This window comes from Pelodiscus sinensis, chromosome 1 (genome assembly GCF_052426305.1).
Source record: "Pelodiscus sinensis isolate ZL-2025 chromosome 1, ASM5242630v1, whole genome shotgun sequence".
In the NCBI taxonomy this organism is placed as follows: domain Eukaryota; kingdom Metazoa; phylum Chordata; order Testudines; family Trionychidae; genus Pelodiscus; species Pelodiscus sinensis.
The window spans coordinates 198,273,587-198,292,176 of NC_143052.1; the positions used below are offsets into that span (position 1 = coordinate 198,273,587).

General features: G+C 44.7%; 1 protein-coding gene across 1 annotated transcript in view; it reads left to right on the forward strand.

Annotated features, from left to right (window-relative positions):
- The window catches only part of EFHC2 (EF-hand domain containing 2), an 82,085-nt gene that overhangs the window by 44,103 nt on the left and 19,392 nt on the right, over window positions 1-18,590 (forward strand). Inside the window, exons 8-10 of the mRNA XM_006137936.5 lie at window positions 740-905; window positions 2,788-2,930; window positions 15,068-15,264. Coding sequence (XP_006137998.3) covers window positions 740-905; window positions 2,788-2,930; window positions 15,068-15,264 — 506 coding nt within the window. The remainder of the gene's footprint in view (window positions 1-739; window positions 906-2,787; window positions 2,931-15,067; window positions 15,265-18,590) is intronic.

Sequence of the window (18,590 nt, forward strand, 5' to 3'; positions counted from 1 at the left end):
TTTTGCTAGACATAGGGATCAGGGTAGATCTTACAACAGTGTGGTGAGTTGAGAGGCATATGTGAAGAGAGGACAGACTGGTTATTGGTCATGTTCATATGAGAAAAAGGATCATATTTTTGAATAGTACTGATAACCGAGTCTAGGGAAGGACTATAAAAGTAAAGCTTCAGAAAGTGTGGATATATTTGGGATAGGGCTGAATTTATTGGCAAATTGCCAAGACTAACATAACTGTTTGATAAACTTAAGAAACAACAAATGGTCTGGTAGTACTTTATAGACTCACAAAACGTGTAGATGGTATCATGAGCTTTAGTGGGCACAGCTCACTTCTTCAGATGACTGGAGATTTTTTACTCATAACTATTTGAGATCTTCCAATACAAACATAGAAATTGACAAAGTGCAGAAAAAATATCGCAGTCAAGAAATTTAAATTGTGGAATGATCCCAAGGGATGAGAGTTGAAAAGTAGTTTTGAAAATTTGGTTCTTCTGTTTAGAAATATTTGCCTTGCTATTGACTGATTTGTGAAAAATCTTATAGGGCATGGGTGAAATCCTGACCCCATTAAAATTATGATAGAGGTATTGCTATTGATTTCAATAAGGCCTGCATTTCACCCTAAAAAAGAGAGGTTCTACTACGTTATACAAATATGTTAATAGTGAAAATACAATATCTTTAATTGAATAGCATGATCTGAAAAAAATCTTGCTATCTTATTTTCTTATAGAGGATTTTACTCCAATTCCATTCAAGGCTCCACCTCCTCCAAAAATAGAAAAGAAGTTTCCACCGTACACTGGATTTGGCTCTGAAGAGGATTCTCTATGCTCCTGCGTGAGCCTTCTTCTCCAACCTCCCCAGAAAGATTTCAGAAAATTTATGGAGAAAGACAGGTACTTTAGTGAAAGAGAACTCCAGTCAGTTTTTTAAATTCCTGGCTGCAGGAGAGAGTGCTGTTAAGTAAAATGTCACCAAATGCCAGGTATATTACACTTGATTAGCAACATTGCATTCAACATTTCTATAAAGTAGGCAAACACTGTCTTCTGTGAAATTAGGGTCTGATCCAGTTCCCATTAAAATAAATACAGACTCCCCTGACTTCATCTGGAGTTGGATCAAACTTTGATGGTGGGTCTACACTTGGAGCGAGGGGTGTGATTCCCAGTTGAAGTGGATGTATTTGTGCTAGCTCTCACTGAGCTGCCATACTAAATAAAGGTAGGATAGCTGAAGTAGGACAAGCAATGGTTGAGGGGTGGTTAGGGCTGGTTGCCCCAACTATGACTCAGCCGGCTTCTGTGGGTACCTACTTAGCATGGCTAGCCTGTGCTGCTGCTCCTCATGGCTCCACTACTGTTTTTGTAGCATGTTAGCTCAATGAGAGATAGGCTACGTCTACACTATGAGCCTCTTCTGCAAACGGAAATGCAAATGAAGTGCTCATTTGCATATGTCGCGCTCTCATTTGCATTTCCTCTTCCCTTCCCTTTTGCGCAAGAGGTTTTTGTATAAAAAAACGCTGTGTAGAAGGCGCCTTTTTGTGCAAAAACCCCCTTTTGCGTAAGAGCCATTCTTCCTCAAAAAATGAGGAAAAACGGCTCTTGTGCAAAAGGGGGGGATTTGTGCCAAAAGGTTCCATCTACACAGCTCTTTTTTGCACAAAAACCCTCTTGCGCAAAAGGGAAAGGAAGAGGAAATGCAAATGAGAGTACGACATATGCAAATGAGCACTTCATTTGCATTTCCGTTTGCAGAAGAGCCGTTTTTCCTCATTTTTTGAGGAAGAATGGCTCTTTTGCAAAAGGGGGTTTTTGCACAAAAAGGCGCCTTCTACACAGCGTTTTTTATACTAAAACCTCTTGCGCAAAAGAGAAGGGAAGAGGAAATGCAAATGAGAGCGTGACATATGCAAATGAGCACTCTATTTGCATTTCTTCTTGCGGAAGAGTCTCATATTGTAGAATTAGCCTTAGTGTGAGTATGTCGACTTGAACTAGCAGTCACACCTCACAGCTCCAGGTGTAGACAACTAAAAAGAATTTCAGAACAGCCACAAATATGGTATCTTGAGATTTTGTCACAGTTCCTTTGTTTGTCGGCTGGTTTTCACACACAGTTGTACTACAGCAATATGCAAACATTAACACCTTTCATTTCCATTGGGTGTTACATGGACTGTGCCATGATTTATGAGTCTTGTGTGAAATGCAAAGCTGCATGGCAGATCTGAGGTCCAGTATCCCATGTGTAAAGCCTCCAGAAAAGGAGAATGCTAGTAGAAGACTTAGTAACATTTTACATAACTACAGGACATTTGTAAACAGTAACTTTCTAAAACTTTTCACATTTAAATAGTAACCACCTGGAAAAAGAAACTGATTGGCCAAATTTCCTGGCGAGAGTCCTGACATGTATATTGATTTGTATTTAGGTCTGAAAATGAATACATCCAAAATATGTTTTTTCCCCCATTACATTTCTGGAAATAAACTTTGAGCCTGATTTCCAATTAAGATTGAATACAAATGCAATCAGAATCAGCAATCATAGAAACAATTGTGCCCTGAAAAATAATGTGTTTCTATCTGGCTGACCCTGCTTGGCTTTATTAACCTAAGAGGAAAACTATTTTTGAAAAAAAAACAGAACCTCATTCCATTTTCTTTTCAGATCAAGAACAACATAGTTTATTTCACAAAATGCCTCACTAACTGAGGAAAAGTTTAATCACACTATATACTGAATTTCTTGCCACTTCTTCTGCCCTCTTAGAAAAGGCCTCGAAAGTAACGTGCTGCGCTTTCTTGCAAAATTTATTACTGATAACCCCATTGACAAGGATCGGCAGTTCATTATCTCTTATTTTCTGAGTGATGACACAGTTTCAGTGTTTGAGACCCCGCAGCGAAATACAGGTAAGAAAAGTCCTCTGCAATCAGTTCTAACAGTTCTGCTGCTCTCACTAACATGTTGTGTTCATTAAACTCTATGGCTGAAAACAGTCCTAATGGAAACCTGTGCAAATCCTTTAGAATTCAATGGGATCTGCATCCGCTGCTTGGGGGCTTGACTGAGGTCTATTGTTTTACCTTAATAGTAATTTGCTATGCTAATTTATAATCAGTGACATTCAAAATAAAACCATTTGTTTTAAGACAGCACTTCACAACATTTAAAGATGTTGGCTTCTTGGTAGCACATACTCTATTTACAAATTTTACCCAACAGACCTTGCTTTTGTTATAGGTAACATAGAAAACTGTGTGACTGTAATTGATGGTGAACAGGGATAAACCCACAGAAAATTTAACACATTGGAAATCATATTGTAAGTGTTTTGGGGGATGATGATGATTAATCTGATGATGATTATTCTAGGTATATATTTTCCATTATATAGAGGCACAGTATGAAAACAAAATCAACATCATCATAATAATCTGTTTTAATGTACATAATATTTTAAATATTACACCACCATTTATTGGCATTCAAAGGGTAAACTTGGTCTTGTAGTAACCTGCTACAGTGACATTGATTTGAATTCCAGGAGACAGCTGATCCAGCCTTTCTAGTGATGAATGGGCTGTACTTCAAGTTCTTGTCCATATGTATTTCAGTGTTGGTGAGCATGCCTCCAATACAATTATGTCCAGATTCTTTTGGCCAGCAATGTCCTTTGGGGACCATGCCTGTGTCCTGAATATTCCTGGGCCTCTGCCTGACAAAAGGAGAGAGTGACCCTGCCTTTCGTTTCTTCTCCCTTCCTCAGAAACTTGCAGTATTCAAGCTTCTTTGCTCACTGTGTGGCCTGTTCTTCATTAAGTAAATAGTTCTGGATAGCTAGGTAATTACAAGTTAGTTAGCTAACAGTATTATTGTTACAGATTTTTGGTAGCAATTCCCTTTTTCCTTCTAGAAGGAAATTACTTTTTCATTTTCCTTTGAATTAGCTCTGGTACTAAGATGAGTCATTATGACTGAGCAGTAATCTCATGACTTCAAAAATTCTTCTCCTTGCAAGGATGAAATGCCTTCCAGTGATGGCACACCAGATGTTTGCTGTGTTTGGGTGAGGTGAACATAACAGAATCATGCACCATTTGTAGATAATTTTCCACGAGAACCAAAGAACCTCTGAAAATAGGTTTCCTGGAGAGGTCAGTGCATCCCTTTTCAAACCCCAAGATGCCTGGAGCTTCAGTTTCTAAAGGTGCTCTGGGGCTGCCTCCTTAACTCATGGAGTCAAAGTGAGAGCAAAACTAGGACATGTTGCACAAGGATGGGGGGGAAATGGGGCCCCATGGAACCATTTCTGACACCAGCATCTCCTTGAACCCTGAACAGTTCAGGGGAAAATCCCCCTACTCTGGGGAAACTAGGACCAAGGTGGTGCCTACATAACATAAGAATGGCCTTGTTGGGTCAGACTGAAGATTTATGTAGCCCAGTATCCTGTCCTCCAACAGTGGCCTTCCCTCTTCCCTTCCCATGTGGCTTAGCTGCAGCGTCTCCAGCTAGTAGGAGCAGAAATGGCCAAAGTAGGGACCTCTGGACATTCAGAGAATTTTCTGCAGTTTTAACTGGACTTTCTCTGCCCTGTGTGCGTTTGGCTGTTTATACCAACACAGCCTCTCCCTGCCTTCCATTCTTTTCATCTCAGCTTCACTCCAGACCTGTCCTCGTACCCCGTTTCCTTTCCACGCTTACCTTCAGGGTATGTCTACACTACAGAGTTTGTTGAAAAAATGGCCGTTTTTCCAACAAAACCTGAGGAACGTCCACACTGCAAGTGAGTTCATTCTCAAGTACAGTAAACTTCCAATAATCCGGCACCTTTAGGACCCAAGGGGTGCCAGATTATCAGATATGCTGGAGTACCGGAAGGGGGGCTATGAGGGGTCTAGGGTGGGGGGGTTGGCGGGGAACTGCACAGCGTGGGAGAGGGATGTGCTGCGGGACCAACCCGGCAGCACCCCAGCTGCTCTGCCCCCGGCTTCCCCAAGTCCACTGCTGGTCAGTTTCAGCAGCGGCTGACTTGGGGAAGCCGGGGACAGAGCAGCTGGGGCACTGCTGGGTTGGTCCCGTAGCGCCACCCCTCACCTGAGCGGCGCTGCAGGACCAACCCAGCAGCACTCCAGCTGCTCTGTCCCCGGCTTCCCCAAGTCAGCCGCTGCTGAAACTGACCAGCAGTGGACTTGGGGAAGCCGGGGGCAGAGCAGCTCCAATTGTCCGGCTGGCCGGAGCACTTCCAGGTTCCAGTTGGTGCCGGACTATCAGGAATGCTGGACCACTGGATGCCGGACAGTTGGAGTTTTACTGTAAATAGAAAGAACAGAGGGCTTTTTCCGACAGCAGTAATCCTTATTCTATGATGAAGAAGCCTTTTTGTGAAAGAGCTCTTTCGCAAAAAGGTGTGTGTGGACGGGGAGGAGGGATTTTTTTCAGAAGAAGAGGCCTCAGGAAAAAGCACAGGTGCCCTGGTGGCCACTCCATACAAAGTAATCACAACTCTATAGTTCAGTGGTTCCCAAACTTTTTGGCATCATGCCCCCCCTTTTTGATTTTTGAAAAACCCTCATGGCCCCCCCCCACCTCAAAATAGCAGCAAAACTTGTTGAGCAAAAAAAAAAGGAACTGAGCGGGGCAGCAAAACTGGATGGGGGGGAGGCTGGGTCGCCTTGTGCCCCCCCCGGAATTTCTTCATGCCTCCTCCTCCCCCCCCAGTTTGGGAACCCATGCTATAGTTCCTGTCTCCTAGCCCCTCTTAAAGCTGCAGGCACCCTGGACAAACCTTGTGGCAGGAAGCTGGCCAGAGAGCAGCATTTCACCGTGCAGCTCTCTCTGCCACAGCCTGCTATGATGGCCGAGCCTCAAGCCCCTCGCAATCCTCCTGGCTCTCGCAGGGAGCAGCCCCTGGGGACCCAGGACTCACCTAGGGGGACAAAGAGGCGCACCTCGTCCTAGTCAGGCCCGGAGATCCAGTCCCTCCTCAAACTGTAGAGCAAGGAGGAGACATTACAAGATCCCTGGCCAAGCGCCGCAATGCGGACATTTATGGCCAGATGGCCGAGTCCCTAGCGGAATGCAGACACCCACCTTGGCCCTTGGAACAGGTCCAGAGTAAGGTAAACCAGCTCTGTCAGGGATATTTACGGGCCAGAGAGTGCAGCTTGCGCTCAGGGGCAGGACCCCATACCTGCCCCTATTACTAGGAGTTGCACCAAATCCTGGGGGCTGGGGAAATGTCTTCCCCACCCATCCTTATCGACTCTGGCTTTGAGACCCCCGTCATTGCCTGGCCAGAGGTTTCCACGGAAGAGGAGCTGGAGGACCAGGGACAGCTGGAGGAGGAGGAGATGGGCACTGTGACCTTCTCCGTGGAGACGGTGCAACTGAGCCAGGAAGTCTCCTGGGCCTCCTAGGAAGCTTGGGGAGGGATCTTCAGGTGAGTGGCCTCACTTTCACACTCACAGGGCAGGGGAGGCGGGCACACAGGCGGCGGGGGGGCAAGTGTTGCTTGGGCTGGACATCGTGGTGCGGTCCGTGCACATGCAACCATGTGCTGCATTACTGTGTGGCACGTGGACGCAGCAGGCAGCCCATGAACATGGGTGGGATCCTGCTCCCAGGCTCAGGGGAGGCCACACACGTCCTGCCCTGGAGCGGGAGGAAGGCTGCCCCGGTTGGAAGCAGACTTGACAGAAGGGCACAGGCACAACCCTACACAGACAGAGGAGTGCCACACACAGCACACGGGCATGCGTGCACATGCAAGGCAGCAACTGCTCTCGCTCACAGCCCCGCAAGCTGCTACTGTGTGTGTGGACCCCAGGGAGACCCAGGCTGCTCCCGGCTCCTCTGCTGCCCATCAGGGGATATCACTGTGACTAGACACTTCTCTTACCTGCTTGTCCGTGGGCGGGGGAGGGGAAGGGAAGCGGGCAGCATGGTCCTCTGGGCACATTGGGGCCCCTGTGAGACAGGGCCTGCTGTGCAGGCCCTACATGGCCTTGCATTCAGGACATCCCCCTCCTGTGGGCTGCAGACTGTTGGTTTCTGCTCACAGAGGAGGGCACGGCCTCAGAGACAGTGTCTGCAGGGATGACTGACGCCTCTCCCTCTTTGTATTCTTCACAGCCAGGACTGCGGGCTGAACCACACCACCGCAGGCCGAGCCACACCACCGCAGCCACCTGCCAGAGCCCGGGGGACCCGAAGGTGTGCTAGGGTGCATGAGGACCTGATGTGCCAGCACACCAGTGACCTTTGTTGACATCCACCAGACTCTGGTGCACAAGGACCATGCGCACTTGGAGTGGTGGGACCGTGCCTGGGACCAATTGATGCAGCAGTGTGACATGTGTGCCGTCATGTCCCACATGAAGGCACACCCACCTGATGCCTCTGCTCCTGGCTTCTACCCCCCTGCCCCCCCTGCTATGCCCATTCCCTATTCACCTGCCCCCCACTCCCTGCTATGCCTCTGCTCCCTCCCCAAATGATGTCTCCCCTGTCAACCCTGGCTCCTTTCCAGCCCCCCTCCTGTTCACCTCCCTGTGCTCCCCGGACCCAGCTGACCACAACTCCGATGAGCCACCCCCCTTCCCCTCCCAGTTCTGAGCCTTTCTCCCCCTGCCCACCTTTTCAGAATGTTTCATTAATACAGACTGCATTTTTTTTTGAAAACCAAACTGGTATGTTTATTGGGAGGTCAAGGAAAGGGTGAAGGGAGGGGTTGTGGTGGGGAAGGGATAGGGCCGCAAGGTAGAGACAGCCTGATGGGCCTGTCGGATGACAGTTGTCTACGGCTGCTTGAAGGCTTTCCCCAGCATCTGCCGCCCACCCAGACAGGAAGACCTCCCTCTTCGTCTCCACAATGTTATGGAGGACACAACATGCCGCCACCACCTCAGGGATGTTGTGCTCCCCCATGTCGAAGTGGGTGAGCAGGCACCAGATGGCCAAAGGCGCACTCCACCTGGATCCGGGCCCCGTTCAGGTAGGCATTGAATTAGTCCCTGCTGGGGTCCAGGTGCCCGGTGTAGGGTTTCATCAGCCACAGCACATTTCTGAACACGTGGGCATCGTGTGCCCTACCCGACCACCTGACAAAAATATTGGTAAAGTGTCCCTGGTGGTCGACCAGGCCCTGCAGCACCACTGAAAAGTAGCCCTTTCAATTAATGTACTGGGCCACTCGATGGTCCGGTGCTCGGATTGGAATGTGGGTCCCATCTAAGGCTCCATCACAGTTCAGGAACCCCAGGGCAGCAAATGTGACCACGGTCGTGTCCAGGTCTCCCAGGGTATGTCTACACTACAAAGTTAATTCGAACTAACAGACGTCTGTTAGTTCGAATTAACTTTGATAGGCACTACACAAGCAAACCGCTAGTTCGAACTTAATTCAAACTAGCGGAGCGCTTAGTTTGAACTAGGTAAACCTCATTCTACTAGGACTAAGCCTAGTTCGAACTTACTAGTTCGAATTAAAGGGTGTGTAGCCCCTTAATTCGAACTAGTGGGAGGCTAGCCCTCCCCACCTTTCCCTGGTGGCCACTCTGGCCAACACCAGGGAAACTCGTATGCCCCCCTCCCGGCCCCGGACACCTTAAAGGGGCACGGGCTGGCTATGGTGCCCGTGCCAGGTGCAAGCCTGCCAGCACCCAGCCAGCAGTCCCTGCACCTGGCACGGCTCGAGCCAGCCACCCGATGCCCCCCAGCCCTCCCCCTCTTCCCGGGAGCAGGCTGGCGGCTCCCGGGAGCTTGCCCGGGACCGCAAGAGGCGGGCACCCGCCTGGTCTAGTGCGGACATCGTGGACCTCGTCCATGACCTCCGCACTAGGCACAGGAAAGTGGCCGTCTAGGGCAGGAGAACTGCCAGCCTGGCCACCCAGGAGCAGGTGTGCATGAAAATCAAGGTGGTCCACTGAGACCCCCGACCCTTAGCCCTGAGCTTACAATGGCCATACTGGGTCAGACCAAAGGTCCATTTAGCCCAGTAGCCTGTCTGCCGACAGCGGCCAACCCTAGGAACCCTGGAGGGGATGGACCGAAGACAGTGACCAAGCCATTTGTCTCGTGCCATCCCTCTCCAGCCTTCCACAAACTTTGGGCAGGGACACTACTCCTACCCCCTGGCTAATACCACTCCATGGACCCAACCTCCATGACTTGATCTCACTTCTCTTTAAACTCTGTTCTAGTTCTAGCCTTCACAGCCTCCTGCAGCAAGGAGTTCCACAGGTTGACTATTTGCTTTGTGAAGAACAACTTTCTGTTACTAGTTTGAAGCCTGCTACCCATTCATTTCATTTGGTGTCCTCTAGTCCTTTTATTATGGGAACTAATGAAGAACTTTTCTGTATGCACCCTCTCCACCCCACTCATGCTTTTAAAGACCTCTATCATATCCCCCCTCCATCTCCTCTTTTCTAAACTGAAAAGTCCCAGTCTCTTTAGCCTCTCTTCATATGGGACCTGTTCCAAACCCCTCATCATTGTAGTTGCCCTCCCCTCTCCTACCCTCTCTCTTCCCCTCTCCCACCTCCTTTTCCCAGTTTCCCCGAGTTTTGTTCAATAAAGAGAGATTCTATTTTTGAACACAATTGTCCTTTATTTTGTACATCAGGAAGGGGGGCTAGGGAGGGGTAAGTGGAAGGAGGTGAGGGAGGAATGGGGTACGAGCCCCCGATGGGGAGGACTGGGCTGGCTCTGCGGTCTTCTGGGGGTGGAATCTCTCCTGCAGCCCCTCAATTGCCCCCTCTTCCCAGATGGCAGCCTGCGGCAAGTGCAGCCGGTCTGATGGCCGAGTGCTGTGATGTGCCCAGTGTGGGCACTCCGGGCAATCCAAGCCAGGACTGCTTTGCAAGCGGGGCACCCCTGAGAACTGTCTGTCTGGGGTGGGGGTCCGGTCCCTTTAAGCACAGCCCTCGGCTAGCCTGAGACAGCAGCTCCACGCTCTAAGTCCTCATCTGATGCCCTGCCGGCTCTGCTTCCGGCCATCCTTAACCCCGGTTCAGGGTCCACTTAATGTGGACATGCTAGTTTGAATTAGCAAAACTAACTAGTTTTTTAGTCTGGATGCGTTAGTTCGAATTAGCTTAGTTCGAATTAAGTAATTCGAATTAAGTAATTCGAACTAAGTTAGTTCGAATTAGCGCTGTAGTGTAGACATATCCTCAGACAGATGACCCTGCGCAGCAGGATGGAGTTGATGGCCCTCACCACCTGCAGAAGGAGACAAAGAAACACACAAAACAGAGAATGGGAGAGGGGGTGCCTGAGCCCTTGGGAGGTGCCTGCCCTGCTCCCCTCCTCTGCCCCAGGAGCCACCTCCTATGAGGCTGCTCCCCCCTCCTCCCCAGCATCAGGGCTGTGTGAGAGCGGGATGGCACAAACCCTTGGGGACAGGGTTCTCCCCCCCCCCCCCCGATCACTCCCCCCAGCTCCCAACCCCTCTTTCCCAAGGGTCCCCCTTAAGCAACTCTCCCCACCCTCCTGCAGGGACTGGAGCCCGAGAGCTCCTTACCTCCATGAGGAGGGCCCCGACAGTGGACTTCCCCACGCCAAATTGGTTGCCCACCAACCGATAGCTGTTGGGGTTGGCAAGCTTCCAGAGTATGATGATGACCCAATTCTCCAGAGGAATGGCAGGCTGCAGGTGGGTGTCGCGTCTCCAGAGGTTGGGGGTGACCCACACATAGCGCCAAAAATGTGGCCTCCAACATGAGGAAGCTTTGGAGCCACTGCTGGTCGTCCCACCACTCCAGGACCAGCTGGTCCCACCAGTCTGAACTGGTGTCGAGCCTCCAAAAACACCTCTCTGCATTGGGGTGCTGTTGCCAGAGTGGAGCAGCTGCAGCCACAGAGAGGGTCCCCAGAATAAGTTGGGGTCCAGGTCGTGCAGGACCAGGAAGGCAGCTGGCAGAAAGTGCTGCAAAAACTGCAGCATGGCCATATGGGGCCATCACATGCCCAGGGGCAGCTCTGGTTCCAAGGCACAAAGAAGCAAGCTGTGGCATCCACAAAAGAACAGGGCAATCACAGCTGCTGCTGTTATCTATTATTTTATTATGAAACATTTGTGTATCATGCTATTGGCATGCATGGCAGTTCACATAGCAAATAAAGATGAGATGCACACCTCAGTCTGCTAAATTCACATGAGAAGACACTGAAAAGAGAACACCAGCCAAGGGAAATGGAGGAATGCAGCAAAGAAGAAATACACAGAATAAAGTTATGGATTTATTTGAATAGTACATTACCTCCTAAGTGTTTTTTTAAATTTTAAGTAGATCTATAAAAATTGTTTAAGTGGAATTTGACAATTGTTGATTTCAGGATTGTGAAAAGCAGTGGGTTTTGAGAAGATCTAGAGTAAGGGAGATTGCATGGTCCAGTGAGATTATTCCAGGCTAGGAGGATAGCAATCAGGAGAGCACAGGCACTTGTGCAGGAAAGGAACAATAGGGGATCAGTCATTGGCAGAGAGAGAGTCAGCATAAGGACAGTGGCTCAAATTGAGTGGATGAGGTTCCCCAGGCATAAACTGCAGAGGAAGAAGAGGGGAAGCAAAGACTAAATTCAGATGTAGAGAGGGGGTAAAGAGGAGGCAGCACTTCCAGAGGAGATACTGGAGGGAGCTCTCTCCAAATCAAGTTTCTGAAACTCAGATGTCCATGAGTTCAGAAAGGTGAAATAGAAGCGAGTACAGAAAGATTATGTGGTCAGCAGCTTTTAAAGTAGTAGAAATGTCAAGGAGGGTAAACCCAGAGACTTCCAGGAGGAGAAGACTAAAGAAGAGAGATTTGATTTGTCTAAGAAAAGCTAATTGGAGTTTGACTTAGTAAAGAGAAGTTTCTCGGCAGAGCCGTCCAATGGATTCATAGGACTCTTACGTATTACTATTAATCTAGTGCTCCTATACTCAATGGCAACCCAGCTGTGGGGAGGAGATGATTTTTTAGTGATTTTATAATCTTCAGCAACACACTAATGAAATATTTTTAAAACAAATTTTAAACTAAGGTCCTGTAGACTAACATGGTCAATTCAGAAACAGACAGTATATAGATTGGGTTGGCAAATGCCTGTTAAATGGCTTCATTACCACTTGAAAGGCTCTTTCGCAGGTTCAGTGTTCTGCTAATGGGTCTGGCAGGCTTTTTCACTTTTCAGGTAACTAGACCCTCTCCAGAGGAAACAGAGCCACAGAACAGGAACAGGGGAAAGGTGGGTGAGTGGAAATAAGATCCAGTGGTGCCCCAGATTTTCAGGTGCCCTACGCAGCTGCGTATTCTGAGTATGGGTTAGGTCAGCTCCTGTCTCTGAGGAACAAGAGGAGTGAAATGAAGTACAAGCAGCAGGAGGAGCTAGGATGTGAAAGGGATTAGAGAGAGAAGATAGTAGTAAGAGAGGTGGGAAAAACCGAGGAAGATTTCGTTTTCAAGATGCAAAGACGTAGCTATGTTTGAAAGCCAAGGAAAAGCAGCTGAGAGAATCAAGATTAAGAAAGCGCGAGGAGGCATGACAGGAGGTCGCAGATGGGAGAGGATAAGGGCAAAGGGACAGGGATTGAAGGAGAGAGGGAGGAACACTTTGGCATAGGGAACGAGGTGGGGTTGGAATGGGTCTAAATAGAGGAAAATAATGATGAGCTCAGACCCGATGGGAGTCAGGCAGTAACAGTAAACGGTTGGGTTTTTTTAAATGAAAGCCTGAACATCCCTCTTCTACTCAAATTAAAAATGCTTATTATTCTCATTTTAATTTTAGAAATTGGTATTAGAAGGCAAGTTAAACTATTTGGGGTTGCACAGCTAATACTAAAATGTTAAAGTTGTTCTAATTTTTCTCTGTACAGTATCCTGAAAATCACAGGGTGAGGGGAAAGCAACTCATTCTTATTTTGCAAATTGGATTAGAAATATAATTTTTTTGACATTTTGAAGCTTCTATTGAAAAGGGAGACAAAATCTGGTACCTATATATAACTCACCATACAGGAGACTATAACCCACTTTTCACATTGTGTAAATACTAATCTAACAGCTGTATAAACACCTGCAAAGACTGATCTGATGCCAGTGGAAGGCTTTTTTGTTTGGTGTTTATTTTTAATCTGTTTATTTTAGATGTCCACTGAAATGGCTCATCTGAGCTCAATCTAAGGGCCTTAAACTAATGATGGTTTTTTTTGTTATTTTAATTTTTCTTTACACTGCTAGAAAAGCACTACTTTTAAATATTCAAAAGTCAGAAAAATACATTAAAGTGAATTTCTAATTTAAACGCACAAATTAAGGGAGGTGCTATAGGGCTGAAATTCTAATCTCTCAGGCTATGTCCACACAGCAGCTTTATTTCAATATTCTAGCACAACTGGCCACTATAGGTACGTCTACACAGCAGAGCTAAAGTCGAATTAAGCTATGTAACTTCAGCAACGTGAATTGTGTAGCTTAAGTCAGTTATTCCAAAATAACATAGTGTGTGTCTATACTACAAGCCTTTATTATGAAGTAATGTCAAGCTGGAAGACTTCTTACTCAGACTCATGGTAACCCTCATTTTACAAGAAGGAAGAGAAGTCGAAGGAAAGGTGTTCTTCCTTTGACTTCCCACTGTGTAAACAGCACCAAAAAGCTGAATTAAGCTACTTTGACTTAAGCTACACAATTGACATTGCTGAAGTTACGTATCTTAATTCGACTTCAGCTCTGCTGTGTAGACATACCCATAGCGGCCAGTTGTGCTAGAATATTGTAGCATCTTCTGAAACTGTATGATATAAAGTAGCATATGTGCTGTAGTACCTATGTAAAAGTGAATATGTTAAGTTCAAAGTTCCCTCCTTAAGTTTGAATTTTCCTGCTTTTTTGGGTTTAAGCTAGACCCTGATTATTACGTTAATGTATTTTTTCTTTCACTTTTATGATGTTACTAAAGCAATTAAATTAGATATCTGATCCAAATTCTTGTTTAATAAGTAGTTGGGTTTCACATTCGCTTACAGTTTTGACTATAAATGGCGTTTTATTACACTGTCCATCAACCTTTTTATTAGCCTTACACCACTACAGAATATGTAAAACATCATAAAGAAAGAGTTACAAAAGTATGCTTTTTAGCTTTTGGTTTGCAAGGTCAGATATAAACAGGAACTGAAGCCGAGACAATACAGAATTGGCATAGTGCACATTTAACATAACAACATATCTTGATAAAACATAACACTTGACAAACTGTTTTCTAGACCTTAGTAAATGTGATGCAGAGTTGCTGTGCACTGCAAAACTATAGCAAATCAATTCAAAAGAGAGCCCATTCCTTCTTGTATTTTACATGCTAGTCACTTAAGCTTTACAAACAACTATACCAATTCTGCCCTACTTATTCTTGTAGTTGGCACTTAAAATTAATTTGCATTTTAAAATCCCTATAAATATAAATCACACAGTGCCCTTCAACCACATGCTCAATTCTCATGATGTGAATGAAATCATTATATATGAAAACAAAATTACCATAAGGATATCACATTTACAATGGAAGACTATCAGAACTAAGTTGCACTGGAAGAGTTATATGGAATGCTACAGGTACCTCATTCCTATATTTTTCATATTCGTACGTTCTTAAAAAGTTGGAAAAATGGTAAACCAAAAATTCAGTCTATATGACTAGGATTTTCTTCTGATTCTAAGTTGTATTTGGCTTTATCAGTTTAAATGCAATTGCTTATGCTGTCCCCCTCCCAAGATCCCAGTGCTAGTGTCTGGGTTGTGGAAACCATTAGAAGAGGCAAACTTCTGTCACATTTTAATGAAAAAAGGAAAGTGTTTGGCAGGCATTAAGAGGAGCACATGTCATAGAATGTGCACAGTGTAATTGTTGTTGTGGGCAGTGGTATATAAGGCTCTTTTAGGAGTGAGAGAGGGAGAAAGAGAGGGAATATTGTACAGGAGATGAAACTTGAAGATGAAAAAAATTTAAAAACAAAATAGCAAAGTACAGCTAATTATTTACAATTCTGTTCCTCTAGGGGTACTTGGTGGGAAGTTCCTGGAAAGAAGCCGTGTTAAGAAGCCTGGGCAGGAGCTCTTTAAGAGTGAGATATCTGAGTATTTCAAAGCTCAGGATCTGTTTGTTGGAGCCAAAGTTTGTTTCCATGGTCACAACTTTCTTTTGGTGGATGCTGATGAGTATGCTTTCAACTATATGGAGAAGCATGCAGATGAGGTGAATTGGACTTTTGTTATTTTATTTTGCCTTTCAGGGCTATGCTTTGAGTATCTTATCTATATAATATTTTTCTCAAAACCAAGTTTACCACGTTTCTTCACACTAAATCGCATACTGAACTATCACTATTTACTTATTTAAATTAACAGTTTGATCATTTTGCTGTCTATTTTCTCTCTCTCTTGTCTGATCATTTGCTTTGTTACCAGTATCACACATTCACTTTGCAGCTAGAGATTCAAGCTCTCAGCTTCATTGGGATTCGAGGTCTGCTGACACTGGCATTGTTTTCAGAAAGGAAATCAGTAATTAGCAGAGGGAGGGTAAAATTGATGATACATATTTTATAGTGCCAGTTAATTTATATACATCTAGGTAACAGAATCAATGCTAACCAAAGCCACCAGAATATCTCATAGTTGTTCTGACTTCATCTTCCCACAGCAGTTGTCACATGAGCCACTGGCAGAAACAGTAACTCGGAGAAGATAAAAACAAGCTGCTAAAAAGAATAGCAGAATATTATGGGTGGGGATTGGGTATGTGTGCAGAATCATGCACTTATGGAGATTTTGATGAAATAACTATAATTGTACGTGTATATATTTGGGAAGTCTTTTCTCTGAAGTTTTGAAAATTATTCTGAAATTATTTTAAAATGCCTTTGAAGAATATGTGAAATCAAGAATTCCTGAGTAGTTGCTCCTGTTCTGCCATATTCACCTTGAACAACTTGCTTAGGGCTAGATTGTGTTTCTGGTTCCTTGTGTTTGAATTATAAGATCTCCAAACCTGCCGTTTTCCACAGCAGCAGGTGGGGAAGGGCAAAGAATACACTAAATCAGTCCTTAGCAAGAAAATAGGATTGACCTTCAGCCTTGTGTCCTGCCATCTTGTATGAGAGTTTGCTCTAATGAAGTCTTTGCCTATTCCCTACCCACCTGTTCACTAAAGGAAAAAGGAGAGGAGATGCAGCCACTCAAGGACTCTGCTGTGCCAAAGACCCAGATCCATGGGGTGGGTAGGCCTGTATCTGTTTCATTTGGGAGAGTGGAAATCCCAATTTCACTACCTAGTCACAGTAGAGTAGACACAATCTAGCCCTTAATGCCTTTGAGCCCATGCACTACTCCTCTGAGTAAGGCTATGCCTAGACTGCAATGAAAAGTTGGAAAAAGATGCGCAAATTTCAAACTGCAATTTGCGTATCTTTTTCTGATATTTTTGTTTTTGTTTTGGAAAGAGGCTTTTCCAAAATTTGGCCCGTCTACACAGGGCCACATTTTGGAAAAACATCTCTTTTGGAACATCCCTTATTCCTCATACAATGAAGAATACAGGGATACCAAAACTGTTCCAAAAAAGCGGACACGTTCCTTGGACGCAGCAGAGCTTTTCCAGAATACCCAGAAAAGCTCTGCAGTGTAGACATACCGTTTAAGACAGGCAAGTGTTCAGCCTCTGTTTCTTTGTAAAATAAAGAAACTGATATTGTCTTCTTCGCTTCGTATGAAGTAAGGATTTTTTGCTTCTTGATATAAAGTGTTTAAAGTGTCATGTATTAATAAAAATAAAGCTATATACACCTATTATTCCCTGCAGTTTGTTTGTACTCTAAGTGTCATAACCAAGCTATGTTCCAAAATATATAGTGCACCACTAAACTACAAGGGTGCATCTAGACTGGCAAGATTTTGCGCAAAAGTAGGTGCTTTTGCGCAAAAACTTGCCAGCTGTCTACACTGGCCGCTTGAATTTGCACAAGAGCACTGACTTTGTAAAGTACAAAATCAGTGCTTCTTGCACAAATACTTTCCCGCTCCCACTCGGGAAAAAGCCCTCTTGTGCAAAAATACTTGCGCAAGAGGGCCAGTGTAGACGGGGAAGAACTGTTTTGCACAAAAAAGTCCTGATGGCTAAAATGGCGATCGGAGATTTCTTGCGCAAAAGCGCATCTAGACTGGCCACGGATGCTTTTGCGCAAAAGCACTTTTTGCGCAAAAGCATCCGTGCCAATCTAGACGCTCTTTTGCGGAAATACTTTTAACGGGAAAACGTTTCTGTTAAAAGTATTTCTGCAAAATCATGCCAGTCTAGACGCAGCCCAAATGTTCATTGGCGCTGCAGTTTGCATTTGATTAATCCCCTAAGCAAATAAATGAGACCTTGTTTTTTCAGACTATGTGAATGCATATATCAGCATTACAAACTGCAGAATGTGAATAAGAAACACTGAGAAAACAGGCCTTTTAAAGTGAATTTTGAAAACTCTTAATTTTGCAGATAAACTTCATTGTTATATTGATACCTAGGTGGTTTATGCATAGTGTTTGAATACTGAATATTAGGATTAAGTGTACTTGTTCATGACAGTAGTCCAGTGAGAGCACATCATGCACTATCTTCAGGTGAAGTCCTGTTTTTCCTTTGAGCAAATGTAATTATCTCCAATAAAAGTTGGAGATAAATAGAAGCAAAATAAATACATTATAGAGAGAAGAGAATTTTAGGATTATTCTTAATCTTTTTATTTTTAAATTCAGTATTTTTTTAACCTTTAGGTCTCAGTTTCCTTCCTTTGCCTTGATCGCCTTTCTCATCAGTATCTGTGTATTGAGTTGGTCAAAAAAGTTCTGACGGACTATTTCTCCATTACAAAATGCCATTGTGCCAGAACAGAAACTTGTTGCAGAAATGTGTTGATTTTTTTATACAATTTTGTTTAGATTTTTTAAAAGGTCATTCTGATAAAGTTCCTTTTCTATATTTTTGGAACCAAGCATTTTGATTTTCATTGTGAAATTTATTTTATTTTTGTATTATAAAAATAAAAACAATTAAAAAGTCATAATCAAAGGAAACATTTTGATTAATCCAAAATGAATTATTTTCAAAAATATCACTTTGTGGAAAATTTTGAAAATGTTTGGTTTTGTTAAGATTCAGAATGGAAACAAATTTAGAAATTGAGGAATTGTCTACAAATTAGAAATTTCAATTCCCACACAGCTCTACATATTTTACCAAAGTTGAAGAGACTAGATGAAAGCACATTATGCAACTGTTAATGCACATTGACAGGGTACGCATGGACTGCTACCCTGAATTGAGTGCATGGCAGGGCTAGATTCACACTCCAGCTTGCAGCAAAGTAAGTATTAATGTAAATAAGCCCTAAGTGACACAATGTGCAGGTCTTGTCTGGCAGGTAGGTTAATTCGAACAGGCCCCTTTGCGCTGATCAGGCAATGATAGAAGGGTGCTAAGATACACCCACTTTTAAGGCCAATAACACAACCAGAGTGATATAAAGAGGCCCAATT